The 19,367-nt window shown below is 47.7% G+C and overlaps 1 protein-coding gene across 1 annotated transcript in view; it reads right to left on the minus strand.

Annotated features, from left to right (window-relative positions):
• LOC121869154 overlaps nucleotides 1–18,520 on the minus strand; it is a 37,480-nt gene extending 18,960 nt beyond the window's left edge. The window contains exon 1 of the mRNA XM_042370341.1: nucleotides 17,588–18,520. Coding sequence (XP_042226275.1) covers nucleotides 17,588–18,000 — 413 coding nt within the window. The 5' untranslated portion in view covers nucleotides 18,001–18,520. The remainder of the gene's footprint in view (nucleotides 1–17,587) is intronic.
• Nucleotides 18,521–19,367: the final 847 nt, after the last annotated feature.

Here is a 19,367-nt window from a genome sequence, read left to right on the forward strand (position 1 = left end):
TGCCTCTCAGTGTTGTCCAAGTCTGAGGTCAGTGTGTGAGCCGCTGCTCTCAGTGTTGTCCAGTCAGGTCAGTTGGCAGGCCTCTCAGTTTCAGTCTGGGTCAGTGTGAGCCACGCTGCCTCTCAGTGTTGTCCAAGTCTGAGGTCAGTGTGGGCCACGCTGCCTCTCAGTGTTGTCCAAGTCTGAGGTCAGTGGTGAGCCACGCTGCCTCTCAGTGTTGTCCAGTGGGTCAGTGTGCTGCTCTCAGTGTCCCAAGTCTGAGGTCAGTGGGTGAGCCACGCTGCCTCTCAGTGTTGTCCAAGTCTGAGGTCAGTGGGTAGCCACGCTGCCTCTCAGTGTTGTCCAAGTCTGAGGTCAGTGAGTGAGCCACGCTGCCTCTCAGTGTTGTCCAAGTCTGAGGTCAGTGAGTGAGCCACGCTGCCTCTCAGTGTTGTCCAAGTCTGAGGTCAGTGAGTGAGCCACGCTGCCTCAGTGTTGTCCAAGTCTGAGGTCAGTGAGTGAGCCACGCTGCCTCTCAGTGTTGTCCAAGTCTGAGGTCAGTGTGTGAGCCACGCTGCCTCTCAGTGTTGTCCAAGTCTGAGGTCAGTGAGTGAGCCACGCTGCCTCTCAGTGTTGTCCAAGTCTGAGGTCAGTGAGTGAGCCCGCTGCCTCTCAGTGTTGTCCAAGTCTGAGGTCAGTGTGTGAGCCACGCTGCCTCTCAGTGTTGTCAAGTCTGAGGTCAGTGTGTGAGCCACCTGCCTCTCAGTGTTGTCCAAGTCTGAGGTCAGTGTGTGAGCCACGCTGCCTCTCAGTGTTGTCCAAGTCTGAGGTCAGTGTGTGAGCCACCTTCTCTGTGTTGTCCAAGTCTGAGGTCAGTGAGTGAGCCACGCTGCCTCTCAGTGTTGTCCAAGTCTGAGGTCAGTGAGTGAGCCACGCTGCCTCTCAGTGTTGTCCAAGTCTGAGGTCAGGTGTGTGAGCCACGCTGCCTCTCAGTGTTGTCAAGTCTGAGGTCAGTGTGTGAGCCACGCTGCCCTCAGTGTTGTCCCAGTCTGAGGTCAGTGTGTGAGCCACGCTGCCTCTCAGTGTTGTCAAGTCTGAGGTCAGTGATGAGCCACGCTGCCTCTCAGTGTTGTCAAGTCTGAGGTCAGTGAGTGAGCCACGCTGCCTCTCAGTGTTGTCAAGTCTGCTGAGGTTAGTGAGTGAGCCACGCTGCCTCTCAGTGTTGTCCAGCTGAGGTCAGTGGTGAGCCACGCTCGCCTCTCAGTGTCAAGTCTGAGGTCAGTGTGTAGCACGCTGCCTCTCAGTAGTCAAATCTGGGCCGTGTGCCGAGCCACGCTGCCTCTCAGTGTGTCAGAGTCTGAGTCAGTGTGTGAGCCATGCATCTCAGTGTTGTCTCCTACTATGACCACCCGCACCTCCCTCCAGAAGCTACCCGCACCTCCCTACCATAGGCCACACCCCACTACCATAAGCTACCCGCACCTCCCTACCAGCCTGCCTCCCTACCCAGAAGCTACCGCACCTCCCCTACCATAGGCCACCGCACCTCCCTACCATAAGCCACCCGCACCTCCCTACCATAAGCCGCCCCACACCTCCCTACCAGCCTCCCGCACCTCCCTACTGTCCCACTCCCCCATAAGCCCCACCCCACACACCTCCTACCATGCCCTCCTCCTACATAAAGCCCTTCTCTCTACAAGCCACCCGCACCTCCCTACAAACCACCCACCTCCCTACCATAAGCCACCTCACCTCCCTACCACCAAAGCCACCCGCACCTCCCTACCATAAGCCACCCGCACCTCCCTACCACACTCCAGCACACACACACTGATTGTTTCTTCTCACTCTTATTTCCATCTTTGTTTCTTCATATCTTGTCCTTCCATCTTCTCTATTTCTCATCCTCCTTCATATTTCCCTCTTCCCCGTTTCTTGGTGTCTTTGTTTACCTTTCCTTTTCTCCTCTTTCTTCTCTCTTTCGTTATTTATTTCTTTTAGTTCTCTCTTTTACATTTTCCTCTCGTCATTCTGTTCCCTCCCATTCGATTCCTTTTTATCTTTCTCTTCCTCGTTTCCCACTATCTCTCTTTCTCCTTCCTTTCCTCTCCCTTCCCCCCCCCCCTCTCTCCTTCCCTACACCTCATCCCTCTCCCTCTCCTTCCCTACACCTCATCCCTCTCCCTCTCCTTCCCTACCTCCCCTCTCCCTTCCCCTCTCCAATATGACTATTCTAAAGTAAATGTTTACATAGATTCGTTACCCGCGTCTTGAGGTGAAGCAGTTGACTGTTTATTCCGATATAATGCCCAGACTTCACCACCCCCCACCCCGTCACTCTTGGGTCTGTTGTGAAGGAGAGAGAGAGAGGAGAGAGAGAAGGAGAGGAATATGGAGAAGGAAGAGTGATAAGGAGAGTTAGTTGAAGACCTCAGTACACAAGGAAGATAATCTGACCAAAACTGTATTCAACGATCACCATTTACCATAACTTAAAAATCAGGTACACCATTTCGCAACTGGGTCGACTCAGGGTTCCCCGGGCCGAACCAGGGACCTTTAGGCTATGAGGTAAAGGTGTGGATCCACTCAGCCACCGTAAACCTTGGAGTAGGAGAAGAGAGAGAAAGGATGATGATGATGAGGAAGGGAGGAATGAGAGAGGGAAAAGAGAGGAAGGTAAGGAAGGAAAGAAAAAGATGAGAATAGGATAGTGAAGAGAGAGAGAGAAAGAGAGAGAAGTATAACTAAAAAATCCTCTTCCTTCCACTTCATTCTAAACTATTTACCCCATCACCTTATCTGTCATCTGTCATCCATTTAATCATCCAATTTACTTCTTTTTTCTATTCGTAAACAAAAGGAATAGTTTGTTCTATCATTCCTTCCATGTTTGTGTTTTTTTCTCTGGTGATAAATGAGGTTAATTAAGGCTTCGTAAACAATGAGGAACTGGAGCCTATATTGTCAGGCTCACAATGTATTAGTTTTATACCTAGTTGGCCCCACTGTCAGGAGAGTGGGGGAGAGACAGGGATCCAGACAGATAGGCAGACAGTAATGGAGAAAAGGAGACAGGTGGACGGACTGACAGAGAGAGAAATCATGATGACAACAAAAGCCGAGTTTTCTAGTTAATCTCTCTCTCTCTCTCTCTCTCTCTCTCTCTCTCTCTCTCTCTCTTCCATTTACACAAAAAAAAAATGAATTTCAAGGGATTTCATTTCCCCATAAAAGTTTCTCACCTGTAATTACGAACATGTGCTCACACCTGGTTCGGCTTAAACCGTAATGCTGCTGGTTCTCACACACACACACATCTCTGACAACACTGAACACATCTCTGACAACACTGAACACATCTCTGACAACACTGAACACATCTCTGACAACACTGAACACATCTCTCTTGCCAACACTGAACACATCCTACGCTACACATCTCTGACTACACTGAGCACATCTCTGACTACACTGAGCACATCTCTGACTACACTGAGCACATCTCTGACTACACTGAGCACATCCCACTTGACACTTACCCTAACAACACTGTGCATCTCCCAACAACCAGATACTTGAGTTATTAATGGTCTTGTAAATCTACTTCCATCACTGTTGGTACCGCATTACCACTGTCACCACCTTTACCACTGTCACCACCTTTACCTGTCACCACCTTTACCACTGTCCCACCTTTACCACTGTCACCACTACCACCACTACCACCACTAGCACCCGTTATACACCCAGTAATAGAAAATGTCAGGGTGCCACTTCCTCCGTCAATTCTGGCACTGATGCTACTGAAGTTTGTCTGAGGTGCCTGTTATTACCAGTGCCAGGCTGCCCACTACCCCTCCTAGCTACCACTACCTCCCAGCTACCTACCCCTCCCAGCTACCACTACCCCTCAGCTTCTGCCCCTCCCAGCTACCACACTACCCCTCCTAGCTACCACTACCCCTCCCAGCTACCACTACCCCTCCCAGCTACCACCTCCCCCTCACCTCCCAGCTACCCTCCCCTCCTAGGTACCACCCCTCCCAGCTACACTCCTTCCTCCCAGCTACCCTCCTCGCACTACCCCTCCCAGCTACCACTACCCCTCCCAGCTACCACTACCTCCCAGCTCACTACCCTCCCAGCTACCACTACCCCTCCCAGCTACCACTACCCCTCCTAGCTACCACTACCCCTCCCAGCTACCACCATTACCTCTTCCCACCACTGACACCTACCACTAATACTCTCACTCACCACGACTACCACCACCACCACCATATAATAATTGTTTATCAGACCACAGCTTACAGCCCAGAGAAGGTCAACAGATGTAACAGTAATGACGCCCTCGTTGACACACCCTACTGTAAGACCTGACCCAGGAGAGCTGACGGCCACAAACTACGCAAGTTAACCCTGCCTACAGTGACGGTAAGACCTGACCCAGGAGCTGACCTTAGTTAACCCTGCCTACAGTGACGGTAAGACCTGACCCAGGAGAGCTGACGGCCACAAACTACTTAAGTTAACCCTGCCTACAGTGACGGTAGACCTGACCCAGGAGAGCTGACGGCCACAAACTACTTAAGTTAACCCTGCCTACAGTGACAGTAAGACCTGACCAGAGGCTGACGGCCTGCTACTTAAGTTAACCCTGCCTACAGTGACGGTAAGACCTGACCCAGGAGGCTGACACAAACTACTTAAGTTAACCCTGCCTACAGTGACGGTAAGACCTGACCCAGAGAGCTGACGACACTAGTTAACCCTGCCTACAGTGACAGTGACCTGACAGGAGAGCTGACGGCCACAAACTACTGAAGTTAACCCTGCCTACAGTGACAGTTCAAACAGTAACCTGACCCAGGAGAGCTGACGGCCACAAACTACTTAAGTTAACCCTGCCTACAGTGACGGTAAGACCTGACCCAGGAGGCTGACGGCCACAAACTACTTAAGTTAACCCTGCCTACAGTGACAGTAAGACCTGACCCAGGAAGCTGACGGCCACAAACCAGTAACCCACGCCACCGACTGACGGCCACAAACTACTTAAGTTAACCCTGCCTACAGTGACAGTAAGACCTGACCAGGAGAGCTGACGGCCTCAAACTACTTAAGATTAACCCTGCCTACAGTGACAGTGAACCTGACCCAGGAGAGCTGAGGCCACAAACTACTTAAGTTAACCCTACAGTGACGGTAAGACCTGACCCAGGAGAGCTGACGGCCACAAACTACTTGATTAACCCTGCCTCGTGACAGTAAGACCTGACCCAGGAGAGCTGACGGCCTACTACCAAGTTAACCCTGCCTACAGTGACACGTAAGACCTGACCCAGGAGAGCTGGCAACCTGACTACTTAGTTAACCCTGCACTAGACCCCGCGCAATTATTCCCTGCCTACAGTGACGGTAAGACCTGACCCAGGAGAGCTGACGGCCACAAACTACTTAAGTTAACCCTGCCTCAGTGACAGTAAGACCTGACCCAGGAGAGGCGACGGCCAATCTTGGTTAACCTGCCTACAGTGACAGTGAACCAGAAGCTGACACCACAAACTATTAAGTTAACCTGCCTACAGTGATAAGACCTGACCAGGAAGCTGACCGGCCACGCCACTATAGGTTAACCCGGCGACATGACCATTTAAAGAAACCACACCCAGCCAAGACCACCCTCGTGGTAATAATTGAAGCTTTACTGACCAGCAACATGACCGCTCACGGGCAAACACAGATGTCACCTGACCCAAGGAGGTCAGTTCACGAGCAGAATTCTGCCCATCGATCAGCTCAACCCGGCGTCATGACCTTAGTTAATTCAAGGAACTGCTAACCAGCCGGTACTTGTTACCCGACCTAACACCCGGTCAAGACACACCCAGTTTAGTGTTAATTGCGAGAGGTCATCCGCCGGTTGGAGATATATAGCCCTGCAGCGCCTTCCACGGGGGATGACTTTCACATCACTGAAGACAGAGTCACGCTCGTCCCTGGTCGAGGTCGGGAGGAACACTTCCCTCCCCAACACCACGTCTCCAGCTAGCAGAGTCTCCCACAGGAGACATAGTCCAACAGCACCTGCTGGGCCTCCCTCAGGTCACGTGAGTCATTGTCAGAGTGATCCATAGGGTGAGTTACTTACGGTGGGAAGTGTATTTCATGGTCATGCAGAGTCAGTGTCTAGTAACGTAAATATAATGATGTATTAATGTGTCCATGTCATTCAGTTAATTAATAAATAGTTGCTTAGAATTGGTGTTTGAAAGTTGCCTTTAACAGTGGTAGATTAACTTAACCAGCCCACATAACAACTCTCATCTGTACATTCTGCAATCCTCATGCCACCACTACTTGTCACCACCACCATTCCCACTACCATCATCACCATTCCCTCACCAGCATCACCATTCCTACCACCTCCGTACCATTACCACCAACTATCATCATAATTCTTCCCACTGCCAAGGGTGACTGTCCATTCTCCTGTGCTATTAATGCCACCTATCAACGTCAGTGCCAACAGTGACAACTCCAAACCACACCACCTACCACCACCACCACTACCACACACCACCACGACTCACCACCACTACCACACCACGATTACCACACCACCACCTACCACCATCACTACCTACCACCACTACCACACCACCATCACCACACACCACTACCACACCACCACCATCACTACCTACCACCACTACCACACACCACCCGACTACCACACCACCACCATCACTACCTACCACCACGATTACCACACCACCACCTACCACCATCACTACCTACCACCACTACCACACACCACCACGATTACCACACCACCACCTACCACCATCACTACCACACACCACCACACCACCACTACCACCCCAAACACAACAACCTCCAACTACCCCAACCACAATCACCACTACCATAACCACCACACACCAGGCTTCAGCTGACCCCCATTGGCATTAATCATGGCACCCATCTAGACGTGCCCAGGAGGCGCTGGTGGTACACCCTTCCCTTACGTCATTGGCACTGAGACCCTCGATAGTGCCCACTAGTGACGGTGCCAGAAGCTTCAACACAGTGTTATGATTGAGGTCACAAGGTGTGGGGGGGTGACGCAACACACACGACTAGGGGGCCGACCATTACACAGTATTACGGTATAAAAGTCACCAGGGTTTATTCATAGTGTAAATACTACGTTAAATAGACAATGTATGACGTCATATGTTATACCGAAATATTACCCAATTAAAAAAAGGCGAAGTTAATTACGAACGAACGCTACAATCAACAAAGAAACACGACACCAAAAACATACGAATAATTGGGGTTTTAATTCCGACTGTACATCAAATCGATCATTTAACCATCACCAAACTCAAACTACCTCGTTAACCATCGTAAGCAACTATATAAACATCATCATTAGAGTTTTATAGCCATTAATTATTTTCCTTCACTTCAGTACACCTTTAGGAGAGAAAATTGCCTCATAAAAAGTAAAGTTTGTTATGAAGCGATAACAAGATGGCGGTGGTAGAATTTACTTAATGTTTTTCGCATTTCTTGATGATAATGAATGTTCCCTCAATTTGTTGTTAGTTAAGTTTCCATTTATCATTTATTTTAAAGTTTTCCTCTCAGATTACAACAATATCTAGTTGTTAATGGTGTTTCAATCTAACCTGACCTTCACTTCTATAGGAAATGTCCCGTTCTGGAGATACTCCCTCCCCTCAATACCAACAACTTTGAGCGCATAAGCTGGACAGGACTTTCAAACAGAAGGATATAGAAGAGATATTGGGGTAAAAACACGCATAAAACTAACCTAACCTAACCTAACCTAACCAAACCTAACCTAACGAAACCTGACCTGACTCTACCTAAGCTGACCTTACGTCTGTCAATTCAGTTTCTTTTCTTTTCAATTTAAACAGTTTCTTCCATATTAAAGGTCAAGTGTCACCCGGCATCTACCACCTCTCTTACCTTTGAGTCGGTGATTTCAACGTCGTTTCGTGTTAAAACCAAACTTGTTTATCTCGACAATAATGGCCGTCTACACCACACTTTACGGAAGTCTGAACATCGTAGGTCTTGGAAATGTCAACAGCAGCGGCGATATTTACACAAACACGGTGAATAGTTTCTGGGTCTGAGATATAACACACTACCCACAGAGCAGCCATCTTACGTGTGACAACTCAAATACCTCAGCACGCGCAGGAGCCCCACGCCAATATAAATCCAAAGACTATATACAAAAGATAGGTATAAACATTACTGGTATCACTGTAGGTAAGGGTACCATCGACCAATTAGCGTCGCTCAAAATACGACTGCTCACACATATTGACCATTCACGTCAAAGGATTTCCACAATTGCCATATCCAATTCAAATGTAAACTTTTAGCAAGAGGAAAAATAATTATAAAATAGTTGCAGGAACACAGGAACACAAGAACACAGGAACACAGGAACACAGGAACACAGGAACACAAGAACAAAGGGACATAGGGCACAGGAACAAAGGGTTACAGGAACACAGGAACACAAGAACACAGGAACACAAGAACACAGGAACACAAGAACACAGGAACACAGGAACACAAGAACACAGGAACACAAGAACACAGGAACACAAGAACGCAGGAACACAGGAACACAGGAACACAAGAACACAGGAACACAAGAACACAGGAACACAAGAAAACAGAGGAACACAAGAACACAGGAACACAAGAACACAGGACACAGGAACACAGGAACACAGGAACACAAGAACACAGAACACAAGAACACAGGAACACAAGAACACAGGAACAGGAACACATATAATAAATACGATCATTATAAAACAACCACAACATTTATGGCAAATAAATAACTTGCTTCAATCAGAAATTTCATCCTAAGAATAATATTGATTTTACTTCAACACAAAAACAACACGTACATACACATGAACGTACGAGAACACACACACACAGACCAAGTACACACACACACACACACACACACACACACACACACACACACACACACTAACTCACCTGATCAAACCTGACCTGAAAATTTTTTTAATTATTTCTTTTTTTTCTCAAGCCAAATTTATAGTTCTGAGTTACTGTACTGTCAGAGAAGAGAGAGAGAGAGAGAGAGAGAGAGAGAGAGAGAGAGAGAAAAAGAGAGAGAAACGTAATCCGGATCAGAGAAAACGGCTAAGGTAGAGGTTTATTGACGGTAATTAAACTAAACACCCAAGTCCAGTCGGGAAACAAACACAGAGCCAGATGGGAGGAGGAGCCAGATGGTGAGAGAGCCAGATGGTGAGAGAGCCAGATGGAGAGAGCCAGATGGTGAGAGAGCCAGATGGGAGAGAGCCAGATGGTGAGAGAGAGCCAGATGGTGAGAGGAACCCAGATGGTGAGAGAGCCAGATGCAGGAGAGAGCCAGATGGTAGAGCATTGGAGATGGCAGGAGAGAGCGATGGTGAGAGCCAGATGAGAGTCAGAGAGAGCCCAGATGGTGAGGAGTTTTGCAGACAAGAGGAGAATACATCTGTCTCACTTCCGGGGTCGAGGAGGTTGTAAATGTCTCTGAGGAGGTGTGGAGAGATTCCACCCGTGTTTCACTACCCTGTCTGGTGAGAGATTTATCAAAAGCAAATAACATGGTCACTACTGTTCCTTTCTCCTCCTTCTGTTCCTTCTCTTTCTCCTTCTCTTCCTTCTTCTTTCTCCTCTTTCTCTTCCTCCTCCTGCACATACAAACAACACTCACCCTCCTCCTGTCTTACCTACAACACACACACACACACACACACACACACACACACACACACACACACACACACACACCCACACACACACACACACACACACACCCACACCCACACACCTGTTCTTGGTGCCATCAAAGTTACTCCTCCTCCTGACACCAACACCATGACGCCGAATGTATCGATACGACACCTCCTCTTTTTTCCTTCCTCCTTTTTCTTTCCTTCCTTCCCTCATTTAAGGTTTTTTCAAGACCTTACCGTACATGAAGCTTTTACTGATTCAGTGAGATGCTGTAGTGCCTCTCTCTCTCTCTCTCTCTCTCTCTCTCTCTCTCTCTCTCTCTCTCCTCTCATGCACCTGTCACACACACACACACACACGTAAGAGTCCTCACACTGCCCTTCCTGCTAGTCATCTTCCCTTTGTCTTGTAAGCTCCAAAGTAATTTCCCAAGACCCCAAGATAATTTCCCAAGACCCTAAGATATCCCAAGATAATTCCCAAGACCCCAAGATAATTTCCCAAGACCCCAAGATAATTTCCCAAGACCCCAAGATATCCCAAGATAATTTCCCAAGACCCCAAGATAATTCCAAGACCCCAAGATATTCTCAAGACCCCAAGCGACTGATATAGATATTATAGTGTGTTATGAGAGAGAAACAAACGAAGGTAATAACACACCATCCTCGACCATGACGCCACAGGTGATTGACGCCCTCCAGGGTGATTGACGCTCCACAGGTGATGACGCCCACAGGTGTTGACGCCTCCACAGGCGATTGACGCCTCCATAGGGTGACTAACGCCCCCACAGGTGACTCCACGCCTCCACAGGTGACTCCCACCTCCTACAGGTGACTCACACCTCCACAGGTGACCTCACGCCCTCCACAGGTGACTCACACCTCCACAGGTGACTAACGCCCTCCACAGGTGACTAACGCCCTCCATAGGTGACTCACCTCCATAGGTGACTCCATGCCTCCACAGGTGACTCACGCCTCCACAGGTGACTAGCGCCCACCACAGGTGACTCCACGCTCCATAGGTGACTCACGCCCTGGACTGACCTGTCAATATTCTAAACTGGGAGGCCTGGTGTGTGTATCCTCATGTTGCAGAGAGAGAGAGATAGCACTGCCGCCACCGACTACAGAAGGTCTATCTTTTGACTAGACCAAATTCAGGGATTGAGGTTGAGGGAGGGAGGGAAGGGAGGGGGGAGGTAATCTCAAGTGTCATTCCTCTGTTATTATATACTTGTGCCCCTGTGATTGCTGTATTTTTCTGATGTGATTGCTGTTTAAACTGTTGTCGGGACTGTTAATTCTACACATCTCCCCGTTGCCCCGTTGATGAATCTTTCACTGTTGTCTCCGTTATTCTGTTGAGGTACCGTTCTATGCGGTACCTGTTGTCGCAGAGGATTATGGGACTGGTTGTTACAGATTATAATGACAGGTACAGGTAATATTACAGGTACAGGTAATATAGGTACAGGTAATATTATAGGCATACAGTAATATTACAAGTACAGGTAATATTACAGGTAAGGGGATATTAAGGTAAAGTAATATTAGCAGGCCATCAAATTAATGGTAAATATAGTTGTTAAAGGACCTCGTTGTCGTGTGTGTTAGACAGTGACCTTTACTGGTTCCTGTAGTGATGTATGATGATATTTCTCTAAAGGTCAAAGGTCAAATTAATGGTAAATATGTGTACAAATTTAATTAGGGTACAGTGTGTGTAATACCTACTGTCTTCCTGCCTTCACAATCTCATCTCTGGGACTGACTCGACTCACTCCACTCACTGATTGGTTGGACTGACTGACTCACTCACTGACTGATTGACTGACTGAATGACTCACTGACTAATTCACTGGCTGACTGGACCACTGACTGACTCACTGACCTCTATCATCTATTGCACAGTGTTAGCGTCAGGTGAGGCCCACACCTCTCCACCTGCTCATCTACACCTCCACCAGCGGCCATCTACACTCCACCTGCCATCCACATACACCTCCATCATCTAAGCATCTACACCTACCTCACACCACCCATCTACACCCTCCACCTGCCACACCTCCCACCCAGGCATACCTCCTCCACCTGCGTCATCCATACCTCTCTCCACCTGCAGTCATCTACACCTCCTCCACCTGCGTCATCTACACCCTCCTCCACTGGCGTCATCTAACTTCCCACCTGCCGTCATCTACACCTTCCCACCAATGCTCAACACACCTCCACCTGCGTCATCTACATCTCCACCTCGTCATAACCTCCTCCACCTGCGTCATCTACACTCCTCCACCTGCGTCATCCACCCTCCACCTGGTGCCTACACCCCCACCTACGTCATCTACACCTCCTCCACCCAGTCATCTACACCTCCCTCCACCCGCGCTCATCTACACCTCCCTCCACCTGCGTCATCTACACCTCCCCACCTGCGTCATCTACACCTCCTCCACCTGCCATCTACACCTCTCCACCTGCGTCATCTACACCTCCTCCACCAGCGTCATCTACACCTCCCTCCACCTGCGTCATCTACACCCCTCCACCATGCCATCCACACCCCCTCCACTCAGGTCATCTACACCTCCTCCCACCTGCGTCATCTACACCTCCTCCACCTGCGTCATCTACATCTCCCTCCCTCCACTGCGTCATCTACACCCCTCCACCTGCGACCATCTACACCTCCCCACCTGCATCATCTCACACCCCCTCCACCTGCGTCATCTACACCTCCTCCCACCTGCGTCATCACACTTCCACCTGCGTCATCTACACCTCAATGCAGCATCTGCGCCATACAGACATACATAACAATATTAATGGTTGACCCCTAAATATATGGGCCTAAACGTAGGCGTGAATTTGTTCAGTTGAAGCTGACGCCAACAACAAATAACAACCTGAGTTAACAGCATGACCCAGTGTTTAAGGTGCAGAAGCTGTCGCCAACACAACAAACACACCCTGAGTTAACGAGCTGCATGACCCAGTGTTTATAGTAGCTGTCGCCAACACAACAAACCACACTCCTGAGTTAACGAGCTGCACCCAATGTTTATGTAGAAGCTGTCGCCAACACAACAACCACACCCTGAGTTAACGACGCTGCATGACCCAGTGTTTAAGGTGTAGAAGCTGTCGCCAACACAACAACCACAACTCTGAGCCAACGAGCTGCATGACCCAGGTTTATGTGTAGAAGCTGTCGCCAACACAGCAACCACACCTTGAGCTAACGAGCTGCATGACCCAGTGTTTGTAGAAAGCTGTCGCCACAACACAACAACCACACACCCTGAGCTAAATGCATGACCCAGTGTTCATGTAGCTGTCGCCAACACAAACAACCACACCCCTGTTAACGAGCTGCATGACCGACAGGTTTAAGGTGTAGAAGCTGTCGCCAACAACAGCAACCACAACCTGAGCTAACGAGCTGCATGACCCAGTGTTCAAGGTAGAAGCCGTCCCAACACAACAACCACACCCTAAGTTAATAACGAGCGCATGACCCAGTGTTTGCAGAAGCTGTCGCCAACACAACAACCACACACCCTGTTAACGAGCTGCATGACCCAGTGTTTAAGGTAGAAGCTGTCTCCAACACAACAACCACACCCTAAGTTAACGAGCTGCATGACCAGTGTTGGTGTAGAAGCTGTCGCCAACACAACAACCACACCCCTGAGTTAACGAGCTGCATGACCCAATGTTTACAGGTGTAGAAGCTGCTCAACACAACAACCACACAATCTAAGTAACGAGCCAAAGACCCAGTATTTATGGTGACAGGGTGAGGGACAGGTGTAGTAGACAGGTGAGGTGGACAGGTGAGGTGGACAGGTGAGGTGGACAGGTGTAGTAGACAGGTGGGTGGACAGGTGAGGTGGACAGGTAAGGTGGACAAATAAGTTCAAGGTTGTCACATCGAAATCAACAACCTTACTGAATCGACGAGTTTGTTGAGCTAGTTGACGATTTATCCCTCTCTCTCTCACAGGAAATAAACTATATACTTGCGTGTCTCTCATGATGACGTCATACCTGAGAAAGAAAAAAATACAATATTAAAATCGAAATACCAATAATAGTGATATATTCTCCATCCACATTATCATCCACTTCACCTGTACCTGTGGGATGTGGATGGTATAGGTGGAAACATTGAGTTATTATCCCGTCAACCACTTCACCTGTACCTGCGGGATGTGGATGGTATTGGTGGAAACATTGAGTTATTATCCCATCATCCACTTCACCTGTACCTGCGGGATGTGGATGGTATAGGTGGAAACATTGAGGTATTATCCCGTCAGCCACTTCACCTGTACCTGCGGGATGTGGATGGTATAGGTGGAAACATTGAGTTATTATCCCGTCAACCATAACAGATCAATCTATACTGAGTGTTGTTATCATGGTCTCTGCTGCCGGGATTTTATTTATTATTTATAATTTTTTTATTATGAAAAACGAAATTGACTAAAAAAAGACAAACCAAATTAATAACAAGACATAATTAGTTACTTATTCAATTAAAATACTGAAACTTTTACTTGATGTTTAACTTAACTGTGGGAATAAGACTGACGGTACGAATATATATATATATATACTGTATATATGTTTTTGTTTATTAATACATAAATTTATGGCAAAAACACCTGTATAAGCGTCCATACATACATACATACATACATACATGAGTTAAGGCTCATGGTATCGAGGGAAACGTTATAAATTGGATAAAATCGTGGCTCATCGATAGAACACAGAGGGTCAGCGTAGATGGTGTTAAATCTGAGTGGGGTCGTGTAACCAGTGGGGTTCCCCAGGGGTCAGTACTAGGCCCACTCTTGTTCATAATCTACATAAACGATCTAGATACTGGGATCAGCAGTGACATAAGCAAGTTTGCGGATGACACCAAAATAGGGCGGCAGATTAATTCAGGGCAGGATGCAAATGCACTACAGGATGATTTAGATAAACCGCAGGAGTGGTCAGAAAAATGGCAAATGAAATTTAACACCAGCAAGTGCAGCGTACTTAATATTGGAAGAACAAATACTGTCAATGTATACAGCCTTAACAACATCAACCTAGAGAAGTCGACTTGTGAAAGAGACTTAGGGGTACTTGTAAGCCCGGACCTACGGCCTAGAAAACAGTGCGTTAATGTTCGAAATAAGGCAAACAGAGTATTGGGTTTTATATCTAGAAGTGTAACAAGAGTGCAGAGGTCTTATTGCAACTATATCTTGCGCTAGTCAGGCCGCACCTCGATTATGCGGTTCAGTTCTGGTGCCCTTATTATAGAATGGATATCAATTCACTAGAGTCGGTGCAGCGAAGAATGACAAAAATGATTCCGGGACTTAGAAACCTTCCATATCAGGATAGTTAAAGAAACTAAACTTGCATTCCCTAGAAAGACGAAGAGTGCGGGGAGATATGATAGAAGTATTTAAGTGGGTGAAAGGAATCAATAAAGGGGATATAGATAAAGTTCTTATAATATCCGAGCAGGATAGGACTCGGAGCAACGGATTTAAGTTGGGTAAGTTTAGGTTTAGGAGGGAGATAGGAAGAAACTGGTTCACAAATAGGGTGGTGGACGAGTGGAACAAGCTTAGCAACTTTGAAGTAAGTGCTGGAACGCTGGAAAGTTTCAAAAGGAGGCTAGATAGATTCATGGATGATAGAGAGTGGTAGTAACTCTCGACAGGAGCTGCCATGCACAGGCCAACCGGCCTATTGCAGACTTCTTATGTTCTTATGTTCTTATGATAACGGCCCGTGAGACTCAACAACACCAGCTATGTGTTAATCCGTCCACGATAGGGAGGCCTGCGACCACACCTCACACCTGTGACACCAGACCACGTGGTGTCCCCATGATGCTACGACACCACGTAGTGAATGAGTTGATACAGCATCATGTGAGGCCCCTCATAACACCATCTGTGAAGGAATTACTACACCATGTCAGGTCCCTCATAACACCATCTGTGAGGGAATTACTACACCATGTCAGGTCCCTCATAACACCATCTGTGAGGGAATTACTACACACACACACACACACACACACACACACACACATAAGAATGGAGGAAACTGCAGCGGGCCATACTGGACAGTCCCGTTTACACCCAACCCCTATCACTCATATATCCACCCAACCTGTGTTTGAAGCTGTCCAGCGTATTAGAGTTAATGATGATGTTTGGTAACTTGTTCCACTCATCCACTACTCTGTTTCCAAACCAGTGTTTACCTATCTCGCGCCTAAATCTAAATTTGTTTAATTTAAAACCATTGTTACGAGTTCGCTCCTGGTTGGATAGTTTGAGTACCTTTGTTATGTCACCTTTGTTTAACCCTGACTTCCATTTATACACCTCTATCAGGTCGCCCCTCACTCTACGTCTCTCGAGGGAGTGCAAATTAAGATGCTTTAACCTGTCTCCGTACTCAAGGTTCCTAATGCCCAGGATTAGTCTTGTCATTCTCCTCTGGATTCTTTCCAAGGATTCTATATCCATTCTGTAATACGGTGTGTGTGTGTGTGTGTGTGTGTGTGTGTGTGTTGTAGGGGGGATGTTTTATGACACCTGCCTATGGGATGGTGTTGTGTTGGCACCCCTGCCTATGGGATGGTGTTGTGTTGGCACCCCTGCCTGGTATGGTGTTGTGTTGGCACCCCTGCCTGGTATGGTGTTGTGTTGGCACCCCTGCCTGGGATGCTTCTGATTATGTCGTGTTGGCAGCCGTGACTCGGTTAGTTAAAGTTGTCTCACGTGGCTTACATTGTGTCGTTGTGTTGGCAGCCCCGTATAGGATCGAATTATGTTGGCACCCATGTCTCACAAGGAGGGGGTAGTTATGTTGGCACCCATGACTCACCCAACTCACAAGGGGGGGGGGTAGTTATGTTGGCAAGCGTGACTCAATGGTGTGCAGGAGATTATGTTGATGACTTTCCGCTTAGTTTCAGTGTCCTCCTTGTCCGTGTCGGGGGAGGACGTCAAGTGTCACAGCTGAATACAGACACACATACTACATACTGACCTCATGCCATAGTAACATTTCTATAGGGTTTAATTCTATAATTCTTTCCATTTATTCTATAGTAAAGATTTTATAGATATCTATATTTTGATCACCTGAAGATTACACACCCTAGCTTATTTCACCTTAGGTTACGGTCTGTCTGTCTGTCTGTCTGTCTGTCTGTCTGTGTCTATATCCGGCCGTCTGTCTCTCTCTATCTGGCCACCGCCTACACCGCCTCCTACAGGTATACCTCCCCCTCACTAGTTGGTCACCACCCGTGTTAACACAGAGCCTCCCAGAGGTGATCAGCTGTGGAAGGTTTTAAAGCTTTTACTATTAATATAAATGTATGGGATTAATGTTCACTACAGCCGCTTAATGTACTGTACATCAGTTTAATGTACTGTACATGATGGTGATGGTGATGATGGTGATGATGGTGTGTGTGTGTGTGTGTGTGTGCACAAAGGGCCTCTAACAGAGTGTGTTAAAGACCCTCAACAGTTATTCATTAAGTTATAGCAGCAGCTGTAAGTCTGTCAGCTGTGGACGCAAACTGGTTTCTAAAGGGCGGCTTGAAGCACTGTGTGTGTGAGGGTCCCTGGCAGCCTTTGAGACCTCTGGGCAAACTACCTGGTAGTGGACAGGTGTGTGTATACTACCTGGTAGTTTGGTGGACGCCTAAAAGCACCTGTCAGGCTTACCTGTAGCCGGGGGGGGCGGTGCAGGGGAGACAGCTACGCCAGACCGACACCTGTGGGGGCTCTGGCCGCCGTAGTGAGGCCCTCCGTTTGTATAAACTCCGCCGACGAAGTTTTGAATTCTCTAGGGCCTCCATCAGGGACGTCTTCTTGCCGAAGGCCGTGATGGCGGTGAAGTTGTTGGAGGACGGGCGGCGGCTCTCCGTCAGCCCCTGCAGGGAGGTGACAGCTCTGTGTGACGGGGTGGGTGACTCGAAGCTCGTGGAGGTGTTGTTGACGAAGGTGACGACCCGGTGTGTGGGCGTGGACGGCTCGGAGCCACTGTCGGCGAGGAGGCCCCGCCGACTACTGCTGCGGGAGCTGCTCAGGTCACTACAGCTACAACCGCCGCCGCCATTACCGCCTCTCCACGCCATGGTCACCTCACACACCGACGGTCGAATCAGATTGCTAGAAGTCCTGAGGATGTGTTTAGGGGAGCCTGCAGGTAACACCTCGGGGGGCTGAAGGGTGAGACTCCCGTAACTGACCTGTCTGTCAGAGGTCTTCCTGTGTCGAGGGATGAAGCCCGTCACCTCCTCCTGTAGTCAACGTCTCCTCTACAAGTTGAAGACCTCCACACACCCCCTGGCGTGATAACTTCTTCTCGATGGTAGCTTCTGCGTCTGGCGAGGAAGTTAACGCCTCCCACACCCAGACACTTATATAAGGCGGTCACTTCCCACTCCTTTACTTCCCTCTCTACTCCACTCTTCCCACTCCTTTACTTCCCTCTCTACTCCACTCTTCCCACTCCTTTACTTCCCTCTCTACTCCACACGTACAGTACAAACCGTCTCCCTTATCACATTACCAAGGCTTCAACAGGTACAGACAGGTATACTGTTATCAGGGTCCTCTTAACAAAGTCCTCAGCATCACTAGGTTAGGTTAGGTTAGGTTAGGTTAGGTTAGGTTAGGTTAGGTTAGGTTAGGTTAGGTTAGGTTCGGTTAGGTTAGGTTAGGTTCTCTGTAATCGAGACGTACTGTAAGTTGATCAAGAACCTCCCAGATGATTCACTTAGTTAGATATGTTGTCTTGGCCTCCCCAGCTGAGGCCAAGTGAGAGGTCTTGCTAAACACTTCTCCTACACTATCCATTATGTGAACTATTTATTAGTGTTTGTTTACAGTCTATGGTATTGTAAACAAGTACACTATTACAGTTATTATTTCCTGTTTGATCCTGAAATATTAATGAACTAGAGATACAGGTACAAATACAGGTACAAAAGGTGTATAATTAATGATGTGTATATTACGATATGTATGTATATGTATACTTCATTATTTGTATGCACACACATATACACACACATTGTCTCACTGTTCAGTCCCCAAAACTTCTTCTTCCATCAATAGTTCATTAACGGTGTATGTAAGTTCCACCATGTTTTTCACTACAGCGGTACAGCAAAGTATAATTTTTATCATTAAACTGTTATTATTTTATTGTCTAATCATCACTACATATAACACCATCCATCATCACTACATATAACACCATCCATTATCACTACATATAACACCATCCATCATCACTACATATAACACCATCCATCATCACTACATATAACACCACCCATCATCACTACATATAACACCATCCATCATCACTACATATAACACCATCCATCATCACTACATATAACACCATCATCATCACTACATATAACATTCATAACATCATCATCCATCATCACTACATATAACACCATCCATCATCACTCATATAACACCATCC

This window comes from Homarus americanus, unplaced genomic scaffold (assembly GCF_018991925.1).
Source record: "Homarus americanus isolate GMGI-L3 unplaced genomic scaffold, GMGI_Hamer_2.0 scaffold25467, whole genome shotgun sequence".
Taxonomy (NCBI): Eukaryota; Metazoa; Arthropoda; class Malacostraca; order Decapoda; family Nephropidae; genus Homarus; species Homarus americanus.